The 26,160-nt window shown below is 52.4% G+C and overlaps 6 protein-coding genes across 6 annotated transcripts; 3 read left to right on the forward strand and 3 right to left on the reverse strand.

Annotated features, from left to right (window-relative positions):
• Positions 1-316: 316 nt before the first annotated feature.
• AYO20_09114 (hypothetical protein) lies at positions 317-1,606 on the reverse strand (the record flags this gene model as incomplete). The annotated part of the gene is made up of 4 exons (XM_022647386.1): positions 317-631; positions 1,093-1,205; positions 1,258-1,492; positions 1,592-1,606. The coding sequence occupies 4 exons, from the start codon at positions 1,604-1,606 to the stop codon at positions 317-319; spliced, it is 678 nt and encodes a 225-aa protein (XP_022496660.1).
• A 6,769-nt stretch (positions 1,607-8,375) lies between these two features.
• AYO20_09115 (hypothetical protein) lies at positions 8,376-9,402 on the forward strand (the record flags this gene model as incomplete). The annotated part of the gene is made up of 3 exons (XM_022647387.1): positions 8,376-8,560; positions 8,618-9,071; positions 9,121-9,402. The coding sequence occupies 3 exons, from the start codon at positions 8,376-8,378 to the stop codon at positions 9,400-9,402; spliced, it is 921 nt and encodes a 306-aa protein (XP_022496661.1).
• A 2,036-nt stretch (positions 9,403-11,438) lies between these two features.
• On the reverse strand, positions 11,439-12,677 carry AYO20_09116 (signal peptidase I; the record flags this gene model as incomplete). Its single annotated transcript, XM_022647388.1, has 1 exon — positions 11,439-12,677. The coding sequence occupies one exon, from the start codon at positions 12,675-12,677 to the stop codon at positions 11,439-11,441; it is 1,239 nt and encodes a 412-aa protein (XP_022496662.1).
• A 6,240-nt stretch (positions 12,678-18,917) lies between these two features.
• On the reverse strand, positions 18,918-20,195 carry AYO20_09117 (hypothetical protein; the record flags this gene model as incomplete). Its single annotated transcript, XM_022647389.1, has 3 exons — positions 18,918-19,619; positions 19,668-20,069; positions 20,118-20,195. 3 exons carry the CDS (start codon positions 20,193-20,195, stop codon positions 18,918-18,920), a joined length of 1,182 nt encoding a protein of 393 aa, XP_022496663.1.
• A 445-nt stretch (positions 20,196-20,640) lies between these two features.
• On the forward strand, positions 20,641-21,844 carry AYO20_09118 (hypothetical protein; the record flags this gene model as incomplete). Its single annotated transcript, XM_022647390.1, has 2 exons — positions 20,641-20,989; positions 21,036-21,844. The coding sequence occupies 2 exons, from the start codon at positions 20,641-20,643 to the stop codon at positions 21,842-21,844; spliced, it is 1,158 nt and encodes a 385-aa protein (XP_022496664.1).
• A 296-nt stretch (positions 21,845-22,140) lies between these two features.
• AYO20_09119 (hypothetical protein) lies at positions 22,141-23,455 on the forward strand (the record flags this gene model as incomplete). The annotated part of the gene is made up of 2 exons (XM_022647391.1): positions 22,141-23,160; positions 23,210-23,455. 2 exons carry the CDS (start codon positions 22,141-22,143, stop codon positions 23,453-23,455), a joined length of 1,266 nt encoding a protein of 421 aa, XP_022496665.1.
• Positions 23,456-26,160: the final 2,705 nt, after the last annotated feature.

Raw genomic sequence — 26,160 nt, forward strand, 5'->3', positions numbered from 1 at the left:
CGCAGCACTCGTCTTCTCGCCGACCCAGCCGATAAAAGGCCGGTGATAAGTCTACAAGACGTTTTGGCCTTGAGGAAGAGAGAGCATGGCAAGAGGTAGGTAGCTGCATTCGACATCACCATCTTATTGAAGCGACCAACGATGGGGAGCCTGGGTGAGAAACAACCAGTTTGTGGACCTTTTGACTGCGTGCCCTCGCCAGGCGGCTGGCGACGAACAAACGCAAACCCTGCCAATGCGTATGTTTTGAGCCGATGGAACCACAAAGACCAAAGGGATAATTGCCGTTGATCGCTCCTCAACGCCTATCTTTTGTTCAATCGCTGCTTCTTTTCGGCGACCGTTTTTTCGTATCCTGCCAGGTGCGCCGCACCATATGTATCCTGTGTTCGATACCAGCTGCTATCACAGTTCGCTTGGTGGTAGGAGGGAATAGGTTCGCTTCAATACATAGGTTGAGCATCATACGTCTGACGTCGGCTTTCGCTCGTACAGGCAAGGCGCCCCAGGATACATTGATGTCCGCCCATTTGGATTTTGGATGGACGGCAGCGTATTCTCTCCTGACTCGGACGGCGAGGGTCTTGAAGATGTGGTGCTGTGCATCGTTGAGGCCGAGCTTTAGCTGTACCTGGAGAGGACGTTCTCGGAGTTTGATGGGCTCTTTTCTGTGCATGCTTCAAGTCTCGAAGCAAAAACAGGACGGAGAGTTGTAAATGGAAGAGGAAAAAAATTCTGCTGCTGCTCAAAAATCCCCTTTTCTGTTCAACGACAAGGGCGTAGTTCTTGGCAATTGTCCAAATGACAGGGATGTGGTCTCCACATGTTTTTTTCTGTCCAAAGACAACTGTTACACAAAGGTCTTGAATGTCTTTCCTCGTGGTCTTTTCCTTCGAGTCTCGCGCATCAGGATTGAAGCTCTGCATTCAGACACAGAAACCTCCCCGATGAGTATGTTCAAGGCGTTACATATTCCTGCACCATTGATGCAAGCGAAGTAGGTGACTTCGTATCGAATCAGAGGTAGCCGAGTCTGACTTGTTCGCGCTGGATAATAGCTGACTCGAGCAGATGACTTGGCTGCATACGTACAAGCAGTTCTTTACCCTCGTCAAGAGCTAGGTCGAGGAGTGCCTTCATGCCATCGGGAATGTCTGGTCGCTTGCTTCGTGGACACTGAGCGTGATTTGCCCTTGCTCGATCCCCTGATCGGCGGAGAAGTAATTTTGTCTGATGCTCATGGAAAACGGTGAGCACAGGATGAGATGTGGAAAGGCGGAGGAAAGGTCGCGGTAGTAGGTGCTCTGAATGGTATTTGTTTGACTCCTCGCTCTTCAATGGAGTCAGAAGAACGTTCCATATTGACGTTGGTTGTAGCATATCTTTCTTCCATTCTGGACTCCTCAAGGTCGACATATTCGGGCTCAACCTCCTCGTCTTCCTCGATGCAGTCACCATCTTCGTCGAATAGCGGTTGGGCACTCAGGAGTTCCTGTACACTTCGTTAGCTGGGCTTGACTGGATGTGATGATATAGCAGACCCCATCGACTGACCGGGACAGAAGCGCCTCCTTGGCGTCGTCTGAATCACCGCCAATGACGACATTGTCTCCCTCATCAGCTGAATGTTGGTCTCCGCTGTGGTCTTGGGTTCTCCGACGCCTGTTGAATGGCTCTGTATCATCGGGTATGAGGAGTGTCTGGTCTGTTGCTTGGATGGTTTGAATCCTGTGTGGAGGGCCTCACGAAGTTACCGTCAATTAATCCAAGAAGGTGCAAGAAGTAGTGAGGGCTTAGGTAAGTAGATGAAGTGAACGGAGTCACTAGGTGAGAGACAAGGTGAGATTGTTGCTCTCCCGTTGAGATATCGAAGTGGAGGAAGGTCCAAAATGCTTCAAAACCGCCAAGTCCGACAGCCACAGCGACTTCTTGACTTCCTTCAATTCACGTCCTTCAATCTGCGTATTCACCACTCAGCCTTCGTCGTCTTTTCTGCTCGTCATGGCGGCAATGCTCCTCCTTGTTCCGTTCGCAGTCATGCTCCCGCTGGTGTTCGTTTGCTTTGGAGCCACAGTTTTAGTTCTGACATTGGACTGGCTGATGCAACACATGCCTTTGGCCCTGCCTTTGACCCCCTGATTATAGCCCTTGAGCAGTATGTATACGGGCATATATTGAGATGCTAGCCGACTGACTTCCTCCAAGGCCAGCCACCTCTATCGGCCCATCCACTCCCGGCCGTCGCCAAGGAGCAGTACCTCTTCCTCCCTCCTGGGTCTCGGTCAGGCAATCTTCTTTACCACTCGGTCACCACTCGCTATGTATCGATGTTTGATCCCGCACTCTACACTCCTCTACACTCCTCGTGCAGATACACCAGTGCCCCGGCAATTCAGCTGCAAGAACTGGGACATCTGAAACACCGAACGCACCAAATCAGACAAACAAAACTCGGCCGGGGAGGTCTCTCGCTCCCTTAGGGCAGGCATGGTGGCATGGAAGAGAATAGGTAAAAAGGCGATTGCATGGGAAATAGGAGGAAAACACGCTTTGTACGCCTAGGGTTTGGCGTGGCCACTGTATTAGTCTGGCAGGTTCCCGAGAACCTAGTACAATTCACGATGTTCGTCCGTTGATTCACTATTGGCATGTTATTTCATTGATCAGTGCTGGCAGTCAAGTGAATAACAACAATAGACAGGCCTCGGTGAGTTCTTGCACGGGCACGTCGAACCCTGAGCGGTGCTCGTACAATATGAGACGTATTTACCCATCCAGACCGGACACCTGAGCGGCCACGGACACGGCCGCTCCGCAGCCCTTTTCTCTACCTAGGACCTCGCTTCTCCTGAACCAATCCACAAGTGACCAAGATAAGTTCCCCAAGCCGCGTGTGCTCTGCAGGCTTCTTTTCTCCAATCGAAGACATCTGGTGTTATGCCAGAGACAACAACAGAAACTACACAGAAATGAGAACATGGAGAAGAGTTCAACCATTGGCGAAATATGGAAAAGATGGCAAACAGTGGCAACAGTCTAGCCGCAGCTCCAAGTGGTGTGTTATGTCGCGTTTCTGTGATGATGGAGATGGTGGTTCGCATATTCCCCCGAGCGCGCGCTGCGCGGACCGGATCTCGAATGACGAAAAGTTCGCGACGAGTCAGAGATGATCAGAACAGGAGAGAATGAAAAGGAGTGGAGAAGCTCATGAACAAAGACCCTTACAGTCTGCTTTGCTTGGCCGGAGAGTCCTGGGGCCACTCTCCATTGGGCTGACTCTGTATCCGAATATCGCAAGCAAGCAAACAGACCAAAGGATACCGAAGCAAAGAGAAGCAAAGAAACGCAAAGAGAAAGCAAGCGACAGACAGATACCTACTCAAGAACCCGCACATAACTCACTCGGCTAATCCAACCGGCCGGCGCCAAATGATACAACACAGGATCAAGGAACATGACCTCTTCTATCCCCCTTCGATTCCTTGTCGAACACGATCACGGACTTATTTGCCTTTTGATGCTCTGGGAGCTGTTATGGCTTCAAAACTCTGTCCCTCTTCCAACTTTCCATGACTTGTCCGTGGCCAGATGCGAGTGGTGAAGGTTCAAAGCGATGGATGTCTCGTCAGAGTTCAGGGACGGACAATATGCTCCGCTGGCCATGTTGATGCTCTTGACAAAGATGCAACAGCAGCAACAGCAGCAGCAAAAACCCTATGACGGCTTGAAGAAGGCGATCTAGGTGGACGAGCTGAACCAAGAGTCAGATTTGGGGCGATCTCCATCCATTTTGGTTCATCCCGAGCCTCCTCAGCTCTCGTTCGACGGTGACCGTCGGGTCTTGGGTGACGCAAGCTGCCTGCACTTGCCCGTGAGTGCCAGGATTCGTCGAGGACACAAGCTCCTCCTCAACGGGTGCCCCCAGTTCCAGATCTGGAGCTGATCATGGGCGGCTCGGAGGACCTCGGGTCGCAAACCACACCGGAATGTCCGAGAAGTTGCGAGTGGACGAATGAGCATGATGGCAAATCTCCCATCCTGTGCGATTTGGGCCTTCTTACCCACCCTCCTGGGATTGATCTACCTATACCTTTGTGGTTACTGACAAGACCGACGACAACTATCAACCATGCGGTGGCTGCAGCAAATGTCGAGCTAAACATGTACCTGCTGGATGACTGGGCGACTGAACGACTGGATGGCGAAAAACTGGTCTGTGGCTGTCCTCGCCCTGGCCCTCGCGCACGCCAGCGACCTTCGCGACATCTACAAGCACCTTTGCCTGATGAGAGGGTGGAGATGGAACCTCGTCTCACTGTGTATCCTCGGCTCGACGCAGCTGTGGACGGAACTCGTGGCGCCGTTGGAGGATCCGTCGATTTATTCTTCTCCTTCTCCGTCTCGAACCAAAGCGAGTGTTCCTCTCTCATCCGATTATGGAGGCCGTCCTACAAGCCAGGCTGATGGATGATATGCCTAAATATCCTGAGTGAAGCACAGCCACCTCATGCTCTCGATATCGCTGCTCAAATGACACAAGGCTGGTGATGGGCCTCCTTCTTCTCCTTCTTCTCCTTCTTCTCCTTCTTCTCCTTCTTCTCCTTCTTTCCACAGAAGGACCGAATACTCCGTCTATCCGGTTTGATTGACACAAACAAATGATACGAGTATACCAAGGACTGAGCCTACCTTCGAAAGTAGACCCTTTCCACTCATTCCCCACGATAACACACTGGGCACCGGTGCACAAGAAAGAGATGCAATATCACAAAGAGCTTGCCTCTCTATCCACAGCCAGGCCTGCAGAAAGCACGAGGGAGCAAGAGTTGGACATGTGCCCTTCTGCCGCACAATAGCGAAGTCTTTCGTCCCGGATTTCACATCATAATGGCATCCTAACAGTGGAGATTCCTCATGCTACAGGCTGCGTTGTAGTAGGCGAAGTATTCTTCTAAACGGCTGAAATCAAAATGAGGCCGAGAATAACGATGAAGAGGATCCTGACTGAATGTTTTGGCTGGCCATTACTTCCTCCTTACTTCCTACTTCCTTTCTGGACCATTGTACGAGCTACGTTTTCAAGGTGAGATCAATACTGGTGCTTGGTAAAGGTCCAATAACTAGTAGCTGAGTCGAATCTCCCTCTCCGGCGGCGACGAATGCTCTGCGTTGTAGCTGCGTTGAAGGGAATCCCCCAATAAGTGGGTGGTACCGACTCTCTCTAGCAACTCCGTCGCTACTAACATGTTGCTAACTGGCAGAATCTCGATACTGGCGCCACATTCCTGGGATCCAAGGTGTCTATCTTTCTCGCTTCAACCCTCGTCCTCCGCATCTCTCGCAATTCCTCTTTCGCCATCCTCGATTCAACCGGGCGGTGGGTTTTCACGAACCATCATTGAGCCACGCGGCAAAGCCTATCAGAAGTCTTCTATGAGTGCCATGGCTGCGGAAGAGAACAGTGATGTGCTGGCTGGCAAGAGCTTGAGAAGCGAAGAGAAGGAACAATATCGCGGAGATGGTTTGAAATGCGCTGGCAGCTTCTACACTTTTCGGCGTTGAAGAATCAGAAGGTGATCACATACACCCTACCTCGACGAGGACCTTCTTGAATGCCTCCTCTAGACGCTCTGTCGGCGGCCGCCGCGGTGGCGGTGGCAGTCCAGGTCGCAGGAGCCAGGTCGAGCGACACTAGACGTTTGCTGGCTGCTCCAACTGCCGCTAAGATTGGCCGCAAATATTTGATCAAAGTCGATTCAGATCATGAACCAGGGCGTCACGGCGCTTGCGGATGCGTGGGCCCAAGCCCATAGGACTATATCCTTGCCGAAACTGAGCGAGCACCTACAGCCTCGATGCTCTCCCGTCAAAGGCTCGACATGTTCCTCGTCGACCTTGAAAGAAACACACTTGTCAGACCCCCAACCGCTATTTATGATCCTTTGCTCGCTCTCAGCTGTATGTTCTGACCCAGCGTCCTGGAGAGAAAGAGATAGGAAGTCTACGAGGAAGTCTTTGGGGAACTGCTCGTGACATGAGCCGGAATATACATGCGGAGACCCTTTGCAGAACACCTTGTACCACGGCTTCAACGCACCATGTTTACCCCTTTCTGGTTCCGTTGCGAAAATTCGCCTACAATCGAGTCCTCGGCTCCCCCAGCGCTGCATCTTCATCGGAAGGACCATTGTTCAGGGCGGAGGTTTCTCACGTTCAGACTGACTCCAGTCAATGCCGCAATTGTTGCTGCTTTTAACCAGTTAACGACAAGCTCTGGGCATGGAGAACTAGAGACGAGCCAGCCCAACGAAAGCGTCTTTTCACACTTGAATGCGTGAGCACAGTTGTGCGTTCCCGCTTTGAAGTGCGGCCAATTCGACGGCACCAGCACTGACTTACTAGCAGGCTTGGAGGAGCACACTGGCAAGGAAGGGAGTGCCGACTTAGACTTGATGCTCATTCTGCATAGATCTACGCACAATTCTTGGTTCAGCACTGATGTTAGTATGCTATACAGTCTTTCCAACACGAGAGAGTGCAGCAGCGCGACGTGGTCTGACCGTCATCTCAAGCTTACTTCTCGGCCCCTTACGGCTTGTCCCTTGAAGCACTCAGGAGCGCAAACGGAGCGACATATCCCGAAGAAAGCGCATGGAAAGCTACACGTCAAGAGGAGGAGTGAGTTTCTGGGACTCTGTACCCAGGACCTTCTCGCAGCAATGGTTTAAAGAGCTAGGAAACATTGTGGAGGGAGGCTGGGCTGGACACTTTCCACAACGCCGGTTTTACTTGGTGAATGCTTTGCCATTACCATGGGAAGAACAAGTCGGTTGGGAAATGGTCAATCTGATTTTATCGTGTCTGTGGGATGGATGCCCCCGGCTTTTCGAAACAGCATTGGTGTGTCTGCCTCCTCTTGTTGCATGGGGTCAGATCCGTCACAATCATATATCACCAAGTGGTACAGCATCCCCTGCCGCCGACTTGCCCGACCGAACATGCAATACAGTGTAACGCAATGGCAACCAAGGCTTGAGAATCCACAAACACACCAAGAATCTCTGGCTCTGGCTCTGGCTCTTGCTGTCGGACAGCGACAGAGAAGCAGCACCAAAGGTATTAACGAATGGGGTGTCCAAATACCCTCTGAGATATGAGACGTGAGATGGAGAAGCCACACCCACAACGCAGAACGCACACCTCGCTGGCTGGCTGTGTTGACGTACAGATCCAGCACCTACCATGCACTTCCAACCTAGGAAACTAACCAACTACTGACTGGGTGGGTGGGTGTCAAACAAAACACGCTTTCTACCGGCTTGACTGGCTACTCTGGCCTCTGCAATGGCGCTGTTTACGACGAGGACGACCGTACATACATATATACATGTATGCATATATAGCGACGAGTCGTTGGCTACCTACCTACCTACCTACCTACCTACCTACCATAAATACTTGTGCTTGATACCCAGATCTGCTCGTATCCTCGTGGCCTCTTCAGCGGCTTGCGCAGCCTGGGCCACGGGCTTTAGGAGTGCCTCCGCTAATGTTTCTTCTTCCCCATGCATGGAGCCACAAAGACGGCTGGGAGCGCGTTTCTCGGAGCCATTTTCCTCTGCAAAAAGAGAAGCGGTGTCACTTCAAGGATACTTCGTCTTTGCACGGTGGCGCAGAGCGGCGCAGGGCGGCGCAGAGTGAATGGGCGAGTGAGCTCCGAGCTCTGCTGTTGACATGTTGGGAGAATTACCCGGGCATTTGAAGGAAGCAGCCGGGCTTCGTAGGACGGGTATTCAGGATTGGTTTCCTGCATCAACTGCATAATGGGATGTCACTAAGAGCCCTCCGTGGGTTGTTCTGGGGGACACGGACCTATCAAGCCCCAGCCTCGCCATGAAGAACGAGGACTTGATTGAGAACTGTAGTACACGCCGTCGAGCATAAACCGTACGGCAGTCGGTGGGCTTTTATCAAAGATATAAGGTATTCGAGCAGTGACTTGAGCAGACCTGGAGCATTGTTATAGACCTGCAATGTGTTGTGTAGCCCAAGAATGAGTGCAGCTGACTAAGCACATTGATAGAGGAACGAGGCTGAGACGAGGCTGAGACGAAGCTGAGAAGAGGAAAGAACTGGCAAGAGCAATGACACCGACCCAATGTTCAATGGCTCCTGCTGCATCATAGAAACCAGGTTCGACTTACGCCATCTCTTCCTCCTCCGAACCCGCACTCTCTTTCTCTCCCCTCATCATATCAGTCTCTTTCACCACATCTCGTTCCACCCTCATCGTTCCATCCCATCTTCCCTACCTTGTGTCTGCTGTTTCAAGCTTCGTTTCCGTGGCAAGTACCACGGGATATCAATTCTGCACCATGAATCTGCCCCCCATTCCTCCATTGGCCGAAGACAATGCAGAGGTTGCCACCATTATCGAAGATATCAACCGTCGTACCGTCGGCGATCCGCCTGACACCGCTCGCTGGATTGAATACCCCCTGTCAGAGCCAAACTGGATCGTGACGAACAAACACTTGGCTGAGCAGAGAGGGCCAACTCAGTATGTTTTGAAAGGCAAGATGAATCCTCAGCTCGATTCCTGCTGACCGAGATGTAGATACGGCTATTTCTGTGGCCTGGAGACCTTCGTTCACCAAATCCCATCCCCGGCTCAGCAGTTGTTCATACAGTCTTTCTCTCGGAAACTCCTCAAGAAGTTGACCAAGTTGTGTAGACGACACCGCGTCAGGATGTTCAGGAAAAGAATCTTAGCCATCACGCCGCCTACTTCGAAAGCAGGATCCAACGCCTGTCGCGATCTACATCAACCAGACGCCTTCTTCCACCACGTCTGTCTCCCCAAATATGGTGTCGTGGTCGAAATTTCCTTCTTGCAGAAGCGGGAGAGACTGCAAGAATTGGCCGAGTTCTATATTCTCAAAAGCAACCGCAAGGTCCGATTGTTCGTTGCTTTCGACTACGATCACCATCGCACCTGGAATGTGTCCATGCATACATGGAGACGAGACTATACAGACCCAGAAGGCCGGAAGCTGAAGCATCACTATCAGGTCAGTATACTGCCACCAGATCCGAACCGTTTCTCACGTTTGTGTCTAGGAGATCCGTGGCGACGATGGAAGACTCGTTCCGGGCCCTCCTCTCCGTGTATGCTTGCTTGATTTCGCACGTCAAGAACTCATTCCACCATTCTTACACGGTCGGAGCATCGAACTCTCCGTGCGAGAAATCGGCGCCGTCATTGAAGAGGCTGACGCTCTGGAAGAGATTGAACTGGAGGAACTGGATAGCGATGGCGATTCTGAGGACCCAGAAACCGCAAGAGATCGTGGACATCTGGAATGGCCATTTGAAGAGGTTGGACACATCCCATACCCATAGTCAAACCCAGCAGTGCCATACGCATCGAGCACCCACCGACCGAGACCTAAAGACACCATGGCAGAAGCATGTCAGAACAGAAGGAGAGAAACGCGAGAGGAAGAAAGGCAGCAATCACGCACCACTATCCACCGTCTTACAACCTAGAAGTATACACAATATCTTCAGAAACGAGGCTGCGAGAGGAGATGGTGGGCATCCAATGCGACGACCCTTTACGTATCATTATCACAGGGGGTTACACGGCATGGGTCAAGGTCCTTGAGACGTTTCACTCTTTTCCTACACATAGGCAGATAGCAATGGCGAAGCAGTATATCTCATCGACGCGAATTCCTTTGCAACTGGGTGCCGAGAGTTGGTGTGTGGTTCGCTGTCGCCTGTTTTGTATAGCTTCTCTTGGTGTTGAGAACGTCCCAGTCTGTGCACTGGCCGATAACCTCCTGTACCTCTAGCTGGCTGTCCTCAACACCTCCGTCGACCTCTTGACCGGCCGTAAATGCATATCCTCCCAAATTCTCCCTTGACCGTGTGACCCAAGAAGCCTTTTGAGACGAGGGCCGCAGCGTCGAAAACCAGTGGCACGTCCCCCTTTTTCAGTCGGTTTCCAAAATTGTTGATGCATGGGGCAGGAGGACCTCCTACTCTCTTCTCGCAGCACAGTCACGGATATTACTCCGGACAAGAATGAACTGTTCCATAACGCCGCGTCGAGTTCGATCCAGATCATTCAACGACAAGGGCATTCAAGTCAAGTCACGTCACGGCACTTGGTGTAGGACCACAAGGTCTTTGGCAATCAGTCACCGACAAACTGAGCGAGCAGACAACCTCATGAGGATTGAGCCTCGATGCTGCTGCTCTCGGTTGTATCGTTGTACGAGGATCGATATGGTTTCTTTTTCTTGTTGAACCGTGAACCGTGAAACCGTGAAACATGCCCAGTGAAAAGCCCCCGAGGACCATTTTCCGTACAGACTGGTGAGGATTGGGGGGGCGTTCTGGCGAGGTGTGTATGTGTGTATGTATGTAGGTGCCGACTCGGACCTGGACCGGGGCCTGGACACACCATTTCTCGGGTTTGGCGTTGGGTGTTCAACAGGTATACCTCGAAGATCCGATCCAGACGGAAAGAGGAGGAAGTGGCCAGCACGTCGACACGGTAGATCCGTCATATCAAGGTGTGTTCTGCTTCTCGCCCCCCCTTGCGACGTGTACTCCTCGAGAGTGCGCTATACACGTAGCATCCAGTCCCCGAACACGCGTGAAAAGGCCACGCCACAACGGTAGAGGAGGAGTTGGTCTCTCGCTGGGACGCGATTTAGGCCAGGATCTCCTCGTCGCAATGGTTTTTTGTAGAGGAGGGGCACATACACGGTGAGGAAGGGAGAGACTGGACTGGACCTGGACATGGAGACACGTTCTTCCACGACCACCAGCTTTTCACCTCGTGAATGCTTGACCATTACCGTGGGAAGAACAAGTTCGAGTCGTCGGAATGGTTTGATTTCGTGCATTGGTATTGGTAATCCTATCTAGCTAGCTAGCTAGATCTAGTCCCGAAGAGGCCCATTCGGGAGAGAAATTTCCCGGAGGTTTTGATGGTGGCGGGGTGTGCACGGAAGAATGCTGTCTTGCTTGTGTGAAAACCGAGATATGCATGCATATGATATCCATTTCACCGCACTATTTTGGAATTCCTGGGGGTGAAACCAACTCCCCATCACGCCGGCCCGACCGTGCAGGGATGTGCTGAGGGTTAATATCGTCTTTGTGTTGATTCGGCCACCCACACCCACGCCGAGCTGGTGCGCTTGGTCTCTTGGACATGGAAGACAAAGAGAATGGGATTCGACGCCGAGATCGGGGCGGGAGGAGATTCCATTTCCGTCTCAGGCCGTAACGGTTGCTGCTGAGCAGTCTAGACGTGGACACTACCAGCGTGGTAGACACGGCCGGCATATGGTTTCGGAGCCGATGTGCGGGAGATCGTTGTTGCAAGCCAAAGGCACGCAATGTTCATAGTCCACGACGGACTAGGCTTGAGATCCGATGCCGTCATTCGAAGCTTGGCGTTGTCGGGCCAGATATTCATCCAGTCTTTTCTGCTTTTCGAGATTTCCCTCGTCCGTTCGTCCCTCTTTCAAACTCCTCAGTGCCGGGGGCATCGCGCTTCCATCCTTGTTCAATCCCACGCTCTCAAACAGGACCTGCAGCTCTTCCACTAGCCCACTGGCGACCTCCCTCGACTCGTCGGTGCCGTGCTGCAACTCTGTCTTTGCACGTTCGTACATGGTCTTCATTCGGTCAAACTTCGACTTGTCCCTTATCATTGTGATCAGGTGATCTCGGTTCTGCCGCATCATGGCCAACTCGATCGCAGCTCGGCCGTCCTCGAAAGGGTCGTCTTGCTTCGACGCCTCGGTATCAGGATCCAACTTTGCGTGCTGCACCACGTCCTTCTCCAGCCTTCCGCTCGTTTTGGCAGGGTAATCGTGTTCGTCGCCGCGGACAGCGACCGGCCAGGCCCATGGCGGCAGAACTGCCGTCACCAGACCCAACACCATGTTCTGACTGAGGGGTCCAAAGTAGTTTGAGTCCATGGACTTTTCCCGGCTGTTCGCGTCCCCTTCGACCCAGATATGGTTGTACGGCACAATCACAGGGTCATCGCCCCCCGGATAGCCGGGCAGGGGTTTGACTCTGTCTCCTGGAACGCCGATGACCCTCTTGACGGCCAATTTTGTGGGATCGTGAGGCGCATAAAAGACCACAATCTGCCCCCTCTTCAGTGTCAACCGCGAAGATCCGTCTCTTGTCAGGTTTGGGAACGCCTCGATGCCCTTGACCTTTTTCACGAGGATGACGTCCGGCGCAGTCGGAGGGAGGTGCGGAGAGGAGTTGATGTTGAACAAGGGGGCCATTGACGCGCCCTGCACTCGCATGATGGTGAACGGGAACGACATGAAGAGGACTAGCAGCGGCGGAGCGATGACGAAGAGCCGCCATGTCCAGCTCCGGGCAAAGCGCCAGATGGAACTGTGTCGTGTGTCCGATTCCCCAGGCTTTTTCGCTCCCAGCTCCGCGCCCGTCGTTTGCGCAGATTGCTGCGCACTTTGACGCGTGGCTGTCTCGATTGCGCTTCTGCTGGGGAACGTGATCATGCGACGGGGTCTGAGGGAAGGGCAGTATCGACAGAGGTTCGTAGGACGTGTGCGAACGTCGACCACATGGCGGACGCCATTGGAGATCAACACTCGGGACGGAGACAGCATTTGCGAACAAAACCTGGAGTAAAGAGGACTGCGCCGCCTTAGGCACCAACCCACCTCCGCCGGAGATGAAGGCCGCTATTCCGTTCAGCCATATCTAGTGGTGCGCAGGAGAGATCGCGACGGAGCAGATGTTGCGCAAAAATTCGAGTCGGCGCAGGGAGTTGGAGAAGCCAGTTCAGAGTGGGGATGTTCATGGAAGGTTTGCCGACCGAATGTCTCCGAGGTCCCCGACCACGATTCGGGGCTGACAGGTGTAGGAAGGTTTGCCGAACGAGTATCTCCGAGGCTCCCGACGAGGCTGCGAGACTGCGAGGCTGCGCCCTGCAACGATTCTTGCTCTTGCTCGCACGGTGTCATCACATCTTGGAACACTTGAATGTCGATCGGGCCTTGTAGGTGCGTTGGCACTCGCACAAGTCGAAAGGCGATTTCGCTTTATTATGCTTTGGCAGAATCTGCCACGATCGAACTTGACTGGGCAGGACTGTGGGGAGAAACTAAGACAGCGTTCGCGATCGATGCTATGATTACTCTGTAGCCCACGTACTGCGTGTATGACTAAAGACCTGTGCCATCTTTTTGACCGAACAGGAGTACAACGCCGAACCCACAAACACCGATGGATTGATCTAGCTCCAACCCGTTGGAATACCGCAGATGCATTTCTCCGAGATTACCTGCCATGTCTTCTTTCCCTCGTGCTTCCAGGGACGTAACCGCGGTATCCAGTCCGTGACTTTGATTCATATCGCCGAAGCACTGCTGCATCCTTCATTTGTCGAGGCCAGGATTGTTCTTTTTCTCTCTATTCGTATATCTCTCCATCTCATCCTTCGACGGTGGCGTTTCCAAGTCGAAAATATGAATCCCACAGGCAAACAGCTGCATTTCGATCGCGTGGTCATTGAACGGGGACTGGGAGGATCGAACGTCGGCTTCTTGCCTTGCGGATTCCCTTCGGTGCCACCACTCCCCTCGAGCCGCTCACGCCGTTCCTTGGACTCACTGTGCGCGCCTGTCCATCTCTTTGAGGCTTTGGAACCGAGGTGGCTTTTTTTTTTCTTCTCCTTTTTCTTCGGCCGAGGCAGAGATTCGGGCGTTAGGTATTGTTCTGGCGTTGGAGTTGGGGTTAACGACTTCGGCCAGGAGAGTCTGCTTGAGGGAGGCCGTTCGTCCAGGCTAGGGCTTCGCTATCTAGGAGGAGGGCTCGGATATCCTGCTTGCTGTCGTAGACGCTCAATCGCACCACAGACTCTCTGCTCCGCGGCCGCTGCGCAATAGCAACTTCCATCTGCATTGGTGTCCACTCCATTTGCAAGGCATGAAAGACAAGAGAGAGGAGAGGGGTTCGAGAATAAACCGTGTCAATTATTGACTCCTTGCAAGCGGAGTTGATGGTTGCGTGGACGCAAGATAAAAGTCGCAGCACAATTATCCACCCAGACTCGACACAAGACGCTCACACTCTTCAAAGACATGCCCGCTGTCCGTGTCCACCTCCGCGCTCCGCAGCACAGTATCATTCGACTCGACTACACCACTCGACTCGAGGAAAACATTCGGTTCGAAGGACATCCCGATATCTCCGTCGACCCAGCCACATCTGAATGGCAACCACCCCAGCCAACAGGCCCCCGATTTTGCCCACATCGAACCAGCGAACGATCGAGCGAAACAGGCATTTCACGAGATTGTCCAGGTTATGGATAGCGATCCTAACAGGAACCTTCATTGCCGAAGATTCATATACGCGGTCGCCATGCGAGTATCAGGTATCACCAGGTAACTCGACTGCCAATGCTCGTGCCCTCACGTGGAAAAAAGGGTGTTACTCAACGGCGAGCAAGTTTCACAGGGGGGCTGGTATCTTAGGAGGTGTACAGTTCTCACACTTGGAAACCTTGCCTTCAAGATCGAATTTCTACCCAGAATGAAGAAGCCGACATTGCGCAGCTGGATGCGGTCGCGCAAGAAGTGTGGCGATTGATTCAAAGAAAGAATCGAATCAATTGATCCGACATCTTCAGACACCAGCTCGTCCTTCAAGGATATCTGATACAAACTCCCCAGGCATTTGGAGCTTTCGGAGTTGTATGTTCATGTGTCAAGATCACGTCCGGGAATGTATATGCTATGAAACGAGTTCAAAAAACTAGATCTTCGTTTCACCAGAATTGGAGATGAAGTTGAGGACCTCAAGCTACTTGAACGACATGTGAGTTTCCCTCTCGGTTCGACCATCTCCTACAAGCCAACGTTTCTCCGAAAAGCCCCCGTTCGTCCGGCGGCCGAACGCTCACCGTCCAGAAGTCACCGTGGCTCGTGGCCTGACAGACCCGCCGCCGCCGCCTACGGGGAGCGCATCCCCGGGACTTGGAAAGCAGTGAGTGGTGAGAGTGCTCAGGGGCACGCACACGGCTTCCTATCTGCCCCTTCCTTCAGGGTGAGGTTGACTCATGGCTGTCGTACTGATGGCGGCGAATCTACATTCTCCAAAGTGTCCTTTCTAACAGCCACTGAAACTCCCCTCGGTCTATCAGTGAGTGCAGTACTCCTTCCAGAACCTCAAGGTCCTTCCAGCATCCTGAACCTAGCCCTCCGGCTGGACATGGACGACATCTTTGAGTGTTTCAAAGTCATCTGGGTCGACCCTCCCATCCGCCGGGAGTATTCTCACCTTTGGGAATGCCTCAAGCATGGTCTGGATGTATTCTGTTCTCCAACTCCTCGTCATGTCTCTTCCTCTTCCTGTTCAAAGGTAATCGGCCACGACGGCAGTTCTGGTCTTAACTCATTCCAGTGTTCCGCGATTTGAATCATCGGGGACCGGAGCTTGTATGTCTCCCGCTTCCTCTACGACGTACGCTCTGCCAGTCTAGGCTCGACGAAGGAGGATATACGATTCGCTATACATGATTGCGGAAAAGAGGCGACGGTTCTATTTTGTCGGGAGGACTCCGTAGTATTTCTGGTAAAGGGCGCTGTCATGAAGTCTGTCCGCCTTTTGCCTGGTGTCTGCATCTTAGAATACCACAGCTGCTCGATTTCTCTGGCAAGACCAGTCCCGGAGGTAGATGTTCAAAGTGTCGAACCGTTCGAGATATCTTCGCTCGTGAGATGCGAGGGCCAACTGTACAGCCTTGCCAGTCAATGATGGAGGTTATTCCGATTGCGCCGGGGTCAACAAAGACGTTGCCCAGATTGAGACCGGGGTTGGACAGAATTTCGAGTCTCAAGACGGTCGGAACTGCCAGAATCGTGCGAAGGTAGAAATGCTGGCCGGTGACCACTCCAGATTTGACGGATCACAACGTCCATGGTGGCAACCTCGCTAGCTGTTGTGAAATACGCAGGCCTAGCAATTAGTTTAGGGATCTTCGCAACTACTTTAGCTCCGTTGTCCTTCAGGAGTTGAAAGACCTTGTTGTACTGACCTTCGGGGAAATTTACAGTATAAACACCTTTACAGGTGAGCAGTTGTAGACCTTGTCACAGATGCCATACACTTCGCAGCTCCAGGACCAACTGGTGCAAGCGCTGACTCGAAGAGGGTTTGGATGTTGAAGTGAACGCAGCAGATGGACAGTTCGTAGGCTTCACTAAATCTGCGAGAAGATTCAGCTTGAGGCAGACGCCCACTCTAGTAGATAACTCAAAGCCATCGTTTCGCGGTATAATTGAAGAATTGATCTTCGGTGGCGCTCATACTTAGTAAGACTTGGTCTGAGAATCTGAGATAAGTTGAATCATCAGATAGTAGCGCGGTATGACGCATCTTCAGTACAAATACTTCGCCGTGCTTCAGGGGTCAGCCACGTGGTTTCACGTGGCAAGACTGACCGCCTGGCGCACATTGATGTCTCGTATCTTGTATTTTTGCTGGATGGGCTTTACCTCGCGACCATTCGGATAGTCTCTCGGTCTTTTTCTACCTTTGACCAGAGCATCCGCTACTTTCTGGTCAATCTCACCCTTTATCGCTCTACCTCCGCAAGGAAAGCCACCGCAAGTAAAACAACCGCGACAACGCCCATCAGAGCCGACAGCTTGATTTTATACTCCTATCCGTCTGCAGTATAGTCCTTCTCACCCAACCAGACGAGGAAACAGGCTTATTGAATGCTTCAGGGCGCCAGCGGACGAGCAAGGCGACTCTCTGACCAATGTCGTCTTCACGATTGCCTGTCTTAAAGATAGACGGGACACCGCCAGGTATAGCATTCTGTACCATTGACGCGTTGGATGCAAGGGCCACGGAGCAGAGAATCAGTGCCGTCATCGACAAACTCCGGGAACTGCAAGATGGATGGCCAAGTCCTTCTCCCAGACAACAAAGCCCTTCCATGGACGAGCGGCCTGAGTCGATAACTCCGCCGGAGCGAAATATCGCGCCCGAGCCTCTACCTCTACCGGAGAAAAGGAGGAAGAAAACAAAAGGAGCCTCACAGTCTCAAAGAGATGGAAAGGCACGTGCAGAAAAGTCAAAGAACGGCACAGGCCGCTCGACGAGAGCCGTGCCGTCAAACGGAATCCGGAAGGCAACAAGCAGACGGGTTGTCCTCAATCCCCATTCAATGATCACACGAGCGAAGCGCAGGTCTTTGCCTCTGGGGTACGAACATTCCAATTTGTAACCGCTGCCGTCAACGGGGCCATCGCAGATGGCCTGGAAGAAATGCAACTCCATTGTTCAACTGGCCGGAACCATATCAACCAGTCGGTATTTATGGTGACACCGATGGGAGCCTCCTCGATGGCAAAGGCCTTTTTTTTTTTTGCAAGCGAGGGGTCGTTGTGGAAATATTGTACTTCTACATGCTACATCATAGTACCTAACAGAGTTCTCATTTGAATCGATGTAACTATTCCCCCTCCGTTCCAATCCGCCCGCATTTCCCAAGTCCGAAGTGCCCAGACCTCAGTCCGTGCATGAGTTCGGGGTTATGAAGGAAGAGAGGGATCTCGTCGTCGCCATGAAGATGGCTGGTATCAATCGCAACTTGGCTTCGTCCGAGGAAAAGCACCGACTTTACTGGGTCGGAATTCGACCGCACCGCTATGAACCATACACTCGGGATCAATCTTCCCCTGACACTACTTGTTGGGGAGAGGGCCATGGTAAGTTACAGAACTGGTAGCGAGACTCGACCGACAAGATAGACCCGAAGAACACGCTAGCCCTTTTCCGGTTAACTATATCTTGGCATATTTGCACCGGTTCAAGCAAACATCTGGACTTCGTGAGCATGTGTTCCTCATATCAACCCTTTTGTCGAACATGGCTGATCCAGCAAGCACGAGCAACCCGGACGTTTGGCGGACTTATGAACCATATCCAGTGCCATTCCACCCTCAAAAGACGCGTTGTGAAGATTGCCGGGTGATCAACATCCGACATCCGTGCTCTCGGGATCCCTGCCAGCCTCGCAACACCCTTCTGCGGTTCCGAGTATCTGAGAATCGGGGCCTACACCATGAAACGGCGCGGATTGCTTGTGCCATAGTTGTGGGTAATGCGTGGGAGGGCTATCTGTCGACTGATCCCGATGGGAACGATCCTGTGGACAAAAACCCAGAGTTGCCGCTCAGGGGCGCGACGTACTACTTTCACACAGCACCACCGACGAACGGTGAGATCACTTCCGCGTCAAAAGTCCCAGATACCTAACAGTTGCCAGGCGCAGTAGTAGATTACGCAGTCGTGCCTCGCTTCGGGCACTGGGAATTTCCTTCCGAGCTCCCCTCCTATTGGAAAGAGATTTCGAGATTCCCCAGAGACTGGCGGTGTGCCACCGACCCGCGTTGCAGGCTCACACAATGTGATTACGCTGTGGAGAACGCCCGCTTAGTTCCCACGGCGGAAACAGAGTGGTTCAACAAGAACGCCATGTCTTTGTACACGCATGGTTTCACGACCAAGGACCGGCAGAACGTCGTCCGCTTCAGGAGGCAAGATACCCTAATAGCGTATTAAAAAAAAAGGCATTGGAATTAAAGAGGACACCCTGGGGATCGACAATGACGCCCTAGTGGTACTGGAGAAGACGCTCTTGGAATACGTGAAGTTGCATTAGTGGCAGTTAAGAAGACACCATCAGAATAGACGTGAAGCCGCTTCAAGTCCGCGCGTTCCGAGCTCCCGAGCGGAACCAGTCCTAGCTCCCGGTTAACTAATTGACTAGCTATTTAGTCGATCAGCTTTAACGTAGACCATCCCAAACCATCCTAAACTATCCCCGACTATTTTACTCGGTAGACCAACTCAAATTCGACCGACTTCTTCTGCTTCTTAGATGGTGGACTATGCGTTTCGCTCTGAACACTATTCTCTTTATCGTCTTCTTTGGAGGTCTCCTCCGCAGGCATAGTTTCTTCATGTTTCCGTTTCTCTGCTTCGATCCCACGCAACCGTGCCTCACGCTTGGTGATCCCTGCCCTGTATACCTCGGACAAGTCATTATAGTCTGCTTTCAGTGCCTCGATTTCTTTCAGAGCATCGGGCACTCGATCTGCCCTCTCCAGAAACGATGCGAAGTCGACACGAAGTTTGATGGTTAGCTCGTCGGTTCGACCAAGAAGATTGACGCTAGCAGAGATTGCGTCTGCGTAGGCATTAGAGATTTTCCCGACACTGCGACCGTGATAAGGTTCGCATTTCGCACATTCGGCCTTGAGTTCGACATATAGTCGTTTGGTTTGTTCATCGCGTGGTGCGGGGGGGCAGCATTTTTCCAATAAGCACCACCCCCGTGCAAATCGCCCCTCGCGTCGACACGCCCGACACATTTCAAGGACTAGAGAAGGTATAGGACTTCTGATTGTCTCAAGCCTGTCCAAGAGGTCGGAGCTGGTGTCCGACTCGCGGAGGAGCTCGGCAAGTTCTGTCTGACTCTTAAGGTCATTAACGCCTCTCTGAAGCAAGGCCAATGAGGCTATGTAGTTCTACACAATGTAAGCTTGAAACCCATCAAGGAGAGATTTGTGGCGCACCTGGGATCCGATCATGGCTGAATACAACTCGTCGATGGCTTCACGGTCTGCACGTTTATAGTGTTCCCACCATGCCGCCGAAAGCTCACTTTTCGGGCTAGCATAGCTGAAATCGAACAACATGCCTGAAGTGAATACATTCTCGGTTCTTATGGCACGGTGGACCCATCCAGCGTCATGAATGATATCAATTGTCTCCAGTAGGTATTTTCTGATTTGTTCGAAGGTCGCTTTGTCAACATTGTGCTTTCGGAGGTTTGGTTCGTGGATGCGCTCGAGGTAGATGCGGTTTTTGTGGGGTTTGCTGCCACAGTATCGTGGTATGCGACCACGAAGACTTTCGACCTCTTTTAGGCAATGATAGGCGTTGTATTCTGCGCGAAATGCTCTTTTGTGATTGATCTGATCTGCCAGTTAGCAAAACGCGTCGGCAAAGGAGTACCGACACACCTCTTTGATCACACATTCAGTAGTGCAATAAATCGGTCCGTAACGACCAAACGCGAGAATCTCTCTGTCTCCCTGCATCATGTTATATCGTAAGTTCTTGGTGAACAACTGTTGTTGAAGCTAGTGTGGTGGTTGACGAAGTTGTTATGGTGGTGATGGTGATGATGCGTCCATTGTGATGCGTCCATTGTTTTGTTTTGCCTACGGCGGCAATACCTCGGACTCAGGTGGCTCTAGCGTTGACAGCGGAATTCGGAGAATCTATTTGCCGTTGTGGCTCTAGCGTTGACGACGGTATCTGGAGAATTTATTTGCTGTTAACATACTAGCCGAAGGTGGACTAGCGTGACTGGTCCCTGTAAACCGCAGTTGGGCTTCTGTCCGTGCCGTGACTGGTCCCTGGAAACCGCAGTCGGGCTCCTATTCACGGACAGACACGGTTCTTGCACCGTCATCGACAGGCACCAGTTGGCATCCCAACGCAGACAAACAATGCTTGTGGCCAAGTGCCGTCATTCACATGATGGCGCAATCCCCTTACAACGCACCTCGTGCCCGCGCAGCGTACATCAAACCCAAGCATCCCACCGACCCCTTTCACCTGCCGTCACCACGCGAGATACGTTTCCTTCATCCCGGCTACCCCGACGATGACTCTTTGTTGCTGAGTCTGCCTGCTCTCGACAGTCCTGATGGTATTCATCACCAGACAGCGTTGGATGTATGTGCCCTCGTGGCCGGGAACAAGTGGGACGGCTTCTTCACACTCGATAAAGATGGCAAGCTGCGAGTTCCCACCGACGACATGGATGCTTCTTTGCAGGGAAAAGCGTATTATTTCCAGGTTCCGGCAGAGGATAGTGATAACCCAGGTGATATCCCTTGAACGTATGACCGGCTCCAGCTGACAATAATCAGGCATCCGTAAAGATTACCCTGTTGTCCCGACTTTTACAGAGTGGAAATTCCCTCACAACACTCTTCCAGCCCGTTGGAGCCGGGAACCTACCTTTGAACTGGCCGACGTTCGACGATGCCTCCTGTCAAAGTCGATTAGCCTCCTTGAAATCGCCCATATTATCCCTCGGAATATGTTTATTGAGAAGTGGTTTAACGACAATGGAATGCTCCGCTACGATGGGATCCACAGCAACAGAAACATCATGACTTTGAAGGTGGATGTGCACCAGTACTTTGATCACAAGCCCAAGTTCGTGATTGTGCAAAAGTATGGCAAAATGGTGGCACATTTTTTGAGATGTCGTTCCGCCGAGGAACGTGAACCCGTCGAGCTCTACCACAACGTCCCAGTCGCCATCACCGAACAGCACCACTGCTTCCTACTGACTCGGCTCGCTTGGACCGTCTTCCCACTTATCGAGCTTTTCCTGAAGAAAGGTGTGTCGCGACGCCTCCTACGCAAGACTGGCGAGGGCGTTGAAATCATGGAAGAGAATGCTCAGAAGTGCATCCAAGCCTTTCTGGACGGCCAACCGCGGAGTGCAAGCCCCACGAAGCGGGCTCGAAAGGACAGTGGGGGGACGCAAGACGCGTGTGGCTGGGGTAGCCAGGACGCAAGTGATTGGGAGACCCGGGATGTTAGTGATTGGGAGAACCAGGACGCGAGTGAGTGGGAAGAGCAGCTACGAGGGCGAAAGAGGAGGCGCGAGTTGTCAGTACGTGGTACGCAACATGAGCCACTTTATATTAGAAGAATAGGGAACTAGAGCCAGAGCCAGCGGTCAAGATCCAGAGAGTTCCAAAACTCCTGTGACCGAGGTAGGCGTGTACCAACCGCAATACGAGTAATTTGCCTATGTGAACACGATCCTTGGGCTGATCCACCACATGTTCTTGGGGCATTTCAGCGTAGGACAGACTGTCGGCATAGTTGCCTGAGACCGACTCCACGTGATAGCAGAGGCGGGGGAGAGAGGGAGGGAGGGGCTCATTGCCAACAATCGTCGCCTTCTGTATAAGACTCCTCTATACTCTTGTCTCGTTGATGTCCCCCTGCTCCAAGATGTATACAACTCTAAGAGCTTATCTGACCCGTCCAAACGTTCCTCTCAGCGTACACCCCAAAGTGAATGGCGCTCAAGTGCGGACCGATGGCGCAGCACAAAATTGGTCGCCGGTAGACAAGTGGGGGATCTGGGCAGACTTCAACATTGACACTATCGAAACTCTGTTCGGAACTCTCCTTGACACCACCTTCAAAGTTGCGAAGCCACCCCCACCTTTGAACTCACTGCGCTGTCTTCAATATGAAAGTCACCTCGATTTCATTCTGATACGACAGAACAGTGTTATTGTCAACGAAGCACTACGGGTAGCCTGCAGTCATCTAGGCCTGCGCCAAGTGGAATGGATAACGGGCGTGGGTAATTCTGGTGATGGAACGTTCCCGGACTGGAGTGGCATCCAGGTGTCTGGTTCCAACGATGAGGAGAGCATCATTCCTGGGGATACAAAGCTCACCACAGATGTCCTCAAACCTGCGACTGACAAGTCAAGTTCGAAGCTAGACTCCGATGACACACCTGTATCAGAAACAAACGATCCCGAAACTGAGCTAGCTCGGTCGTGTTTACAGCAGGCTAACTACTATGCCCGTAGTCACAACGCGCGATATTTCTATGTTATCACGAACAAAGAGCTATTTCTGTGCCGTAGGACGGCGGATTCACCTCATGGTACTCCCCTCGCCACCCGCAGGACAAAGAGAACAACAGTCACGGATCCCAATACCACTCCCAACCAGCAGATTGCTCTTTATCAATCATCGTCGACTTCGATCACTGGGCGGGACAGACCTACAGCCGGTACCTCTGTCTCATCGGCTCGGTCATCTAGTGTTCAATCAACGCCGCCTTGGACCACTGGGCGGGATAGACCTACAGCCGGTACCACTGTCTCACCGGCTCAGCCATCTAGTGGTCAATCAACGCCATCTTGGATCCCTGGGCCAGACAGACCTAGAGCCGCTACCCCTATCTTACCGGCTCTGTCATCAAGAGTCCAAAAGTCCTCGCCTCCTACTGTAAGTTACAAGCCTTGTGTGTCTGAAGATCATTGTTGATTTCATCTAGCCTTCACCTCACCCCACTTCCGATCACTCTTCCGACTCTACCTACCAGCCAGACAACACCGTGGAAGACACGGAGAATCTCGAAGCTGTTAGCATTCGTTGGGAGGCGGAAGAGGGATTGACCGTCAATCTTGGACTCTTTGTTATCCATCTACTGGCACTTGTCTCCCACGAGATTCGGCCAGAATACCATCCGATTGATGAGGATCCAGAGTATTGTGCAAAGTTCCAGGGGTTCATGTCGTGAGCAAGAGAATGGGTCATGGTGGCGTTTACAAGGGTGCATTCTTCGACTTCAAGGGTGTCCTTTTTGATTCTCATGATGTCTTGTTTGATTTTAACGACATTTTTCTTTGATCTTGACGACATTCTTCTTTGATTTCAACGACAGCTTCTTTGATTCCATAGGTCTCTTCTTCGATGATAATGATATCATTTCTGATTGCAAGCACGTCTTCTTCAACACTGCTAGGGTATCTTCTTTGAATCCTCGACACACACGTACACGTACATTCCATCTTCCCTCCCGCGAACGTCCCATGTCCACCCAACAGACGATCAGCTAAATGCAGACAATCACGTCTCCAGCCCGCGACATGTCGGGCGCTCGTTGAGTCTGCCTACCTTCTGCCACCTTACACGCATTAACGGATTCTCCAGGGTCTCCGACATCCCGAGACACTCCAAGCGTCGTGGGTAGGTAGGTCTCGTTGTATACAACCTCTACCCTGGACCGTGATGCTGACCATGACGACGATCATCCGCTTCCGCCAAGTCCCAAGTCCTCGGCTTGAAACCCGCGAAATGCGCGGGATCCTCCAGCAGGACACACTCCGCCCTCCTTCGCCCCGCCACACGCCCTAAAACCTATCCCGTCAGTCCGTCCAGGTACGGATGATCGGCCGCTTAGCTAGCTACCGAGGGGAACGGCGCTGTAGGCGTGATCCGACACTTTACGCAAGATGTGGGATTATAAATTGGGTTGTTCTTGGACGAGGACTGGTACGAGGATCCCTTCCGCGGGGAGAGTCGCCTCACTCACCCACCCGCCCACCGCCCTCGAACGATGCTGACACCCCAGAACAACCAGGCGGACAAGATCACGGCAATAGCAGAGCAAGCACCGAGTTGAGCTCCACGACCCGACCCGAGCGACGGAGACCGATTGTTTCTTCATCGACCAGCCTGATGCTCTGGTTCTGTCTCTGTCTCTGCTTCTTCTGCTGATGCCGCGGGGGAATGTTGTTCCCTCCCGCGCCCGGATGCCTTTTAATTGTCTGTTACACAACGCCTTCTCGTCACGTGGTATAATGCCGCCAGGTGGCTTTATCTCACGCTGTCTGTCCGTCTATTTGTCTGTCTCGGTGGCCAGGCCGTGGGATATTCGCTCCGGTGGGCGTATATGGTATATTGTCTGCATGTGAAGCGCCATTGGGTGTGCAAGAGGCCACAACGAGTCTCCAGGGGGAACGGGAATGGGAGTTGGTGGTATGTGGTTTGTCGATGCCATGCTCACAAGGTGCGTTTTCCAATTCTGTGTCTCATGGCTCCAAGGAGATCAGACGAGATGGCTGATGGCTGATGGCTAATGTTTGATATGCAGGACTATCCCAAAGCACGTCCGACCACGAAAGCAAAAGGTCCGACTGGCCTGTTCGACCCGATCGGTCTTCTCTTGGTTGCTCTGCTCTACTCTACCCTACTCTACTCTACTCTACTCTACCTTTTCGATAAGCGGCATCGACACACGGACATTATATTATACCAGCTCATACCACACCCCTCCCTTTCACGCTAGACTCGGGAACGCATGCATCCCCTAGGGGGTGCACAGGACATGAAAAGGTGGTAGCAGTCCCCGGGGCTGCGTCTGACCATGACATTGTGCGCGCCACGGTATGGGCAAGACAAGACAAGACAAGACATGGTAAATGAGCCCCAAACCCTGTGCTCTGCACTGCGTTTGCTGAAGGCCTGATGAGAGGTATTCTATCGCACGCTTTGAAAGAGCCACGGAGTCCCCTTGTTTGGCGGCCCGGCGGACGGCGGTATGGTATGTATGTGTATGTATGGACGGCCGGATGGTCCGTCGATACTCGTTCGATCAGATCACCTTGGCTAATCTTTGCGCTTGGATCGGTGGTCTTTGTTCAGTGTTCGTGTTCGTGTTCGTGGTCATGGAGGTGTTCCACATCCCTTCTGCGAACGGGTTCTTGACCTGGCCGATGGCCGGTCTCTCTCGCTAGCCAGCCGGCTCCGATATCAAACGTCCTACATCCCAACGTCCTCGTATACAGTACCAGGCCAGTCCGGTCCACACACAGAAGAAGAGAGGAAAGGCAAATGCACATGCAAATACCAAACACACAAAGGGCCAAAGGGCGCCAAAATCGGCCCAAGGTTGTGTGGCGAGGATAATGTAAGGGTTCAAGGGCGCAATGGTACGGTGCGCATTGCGAGGCCGAGGGTTTCAAGGAGCAAAAAGTAGAAAGAAAGGAGCAAACAGAGGTATTTCCGCGTGTGATGTATGTACATATGTAGAGAGACGTTCAAGCACTCTCTCGTCCTCTTGCATTTATCCATGGGCTATCTATCTTTCGTGTTCGTTCTCCTCACTCGACACTAATACACATCTTTGTGGTCCTATGCTTGCTCGCAATATATGTCTTTCTCGCCATGCGTACCTCACTCCTAGTCTCGAATAGTGTTCACTGTCTGCGGTCGTGAGTCGTTGCCGGGCCATCCCTGCGGAGGCGAGCGAATGGCGACATCTGCGTAGCGGAAGAGATCGAACCCTGGGTCCCCAGTCCAATGGCAGTCGACGGCAGATAGAAGACCGCTGGATGGAGGGGAGAAAGTATTTCAAAGCGGTGCAGGTCATTGCGAGCTGGCCGGCCGTGGATGTACCATTGATTCTACCTGCCATGTGTGCTGGTGGCTTGGGAGGTCCGG

The sequence above is a fragment of the Fonsecaea nubica genome, assembly GCF_001646965.1.
Source record: "Fonsecaea nubica strain CBS 269.64 chromosome Unknown Scaff80, whole genome shotgun sequence".
In the NCBI taxonomy this organism is placed as follows: Eukaryota; Fungi; Ascomycota; class Eurotiomycetes; order Chaetothyriales; family Herpotrichiellaceae; genus Fonsecaea; species Fonsecaea nubica.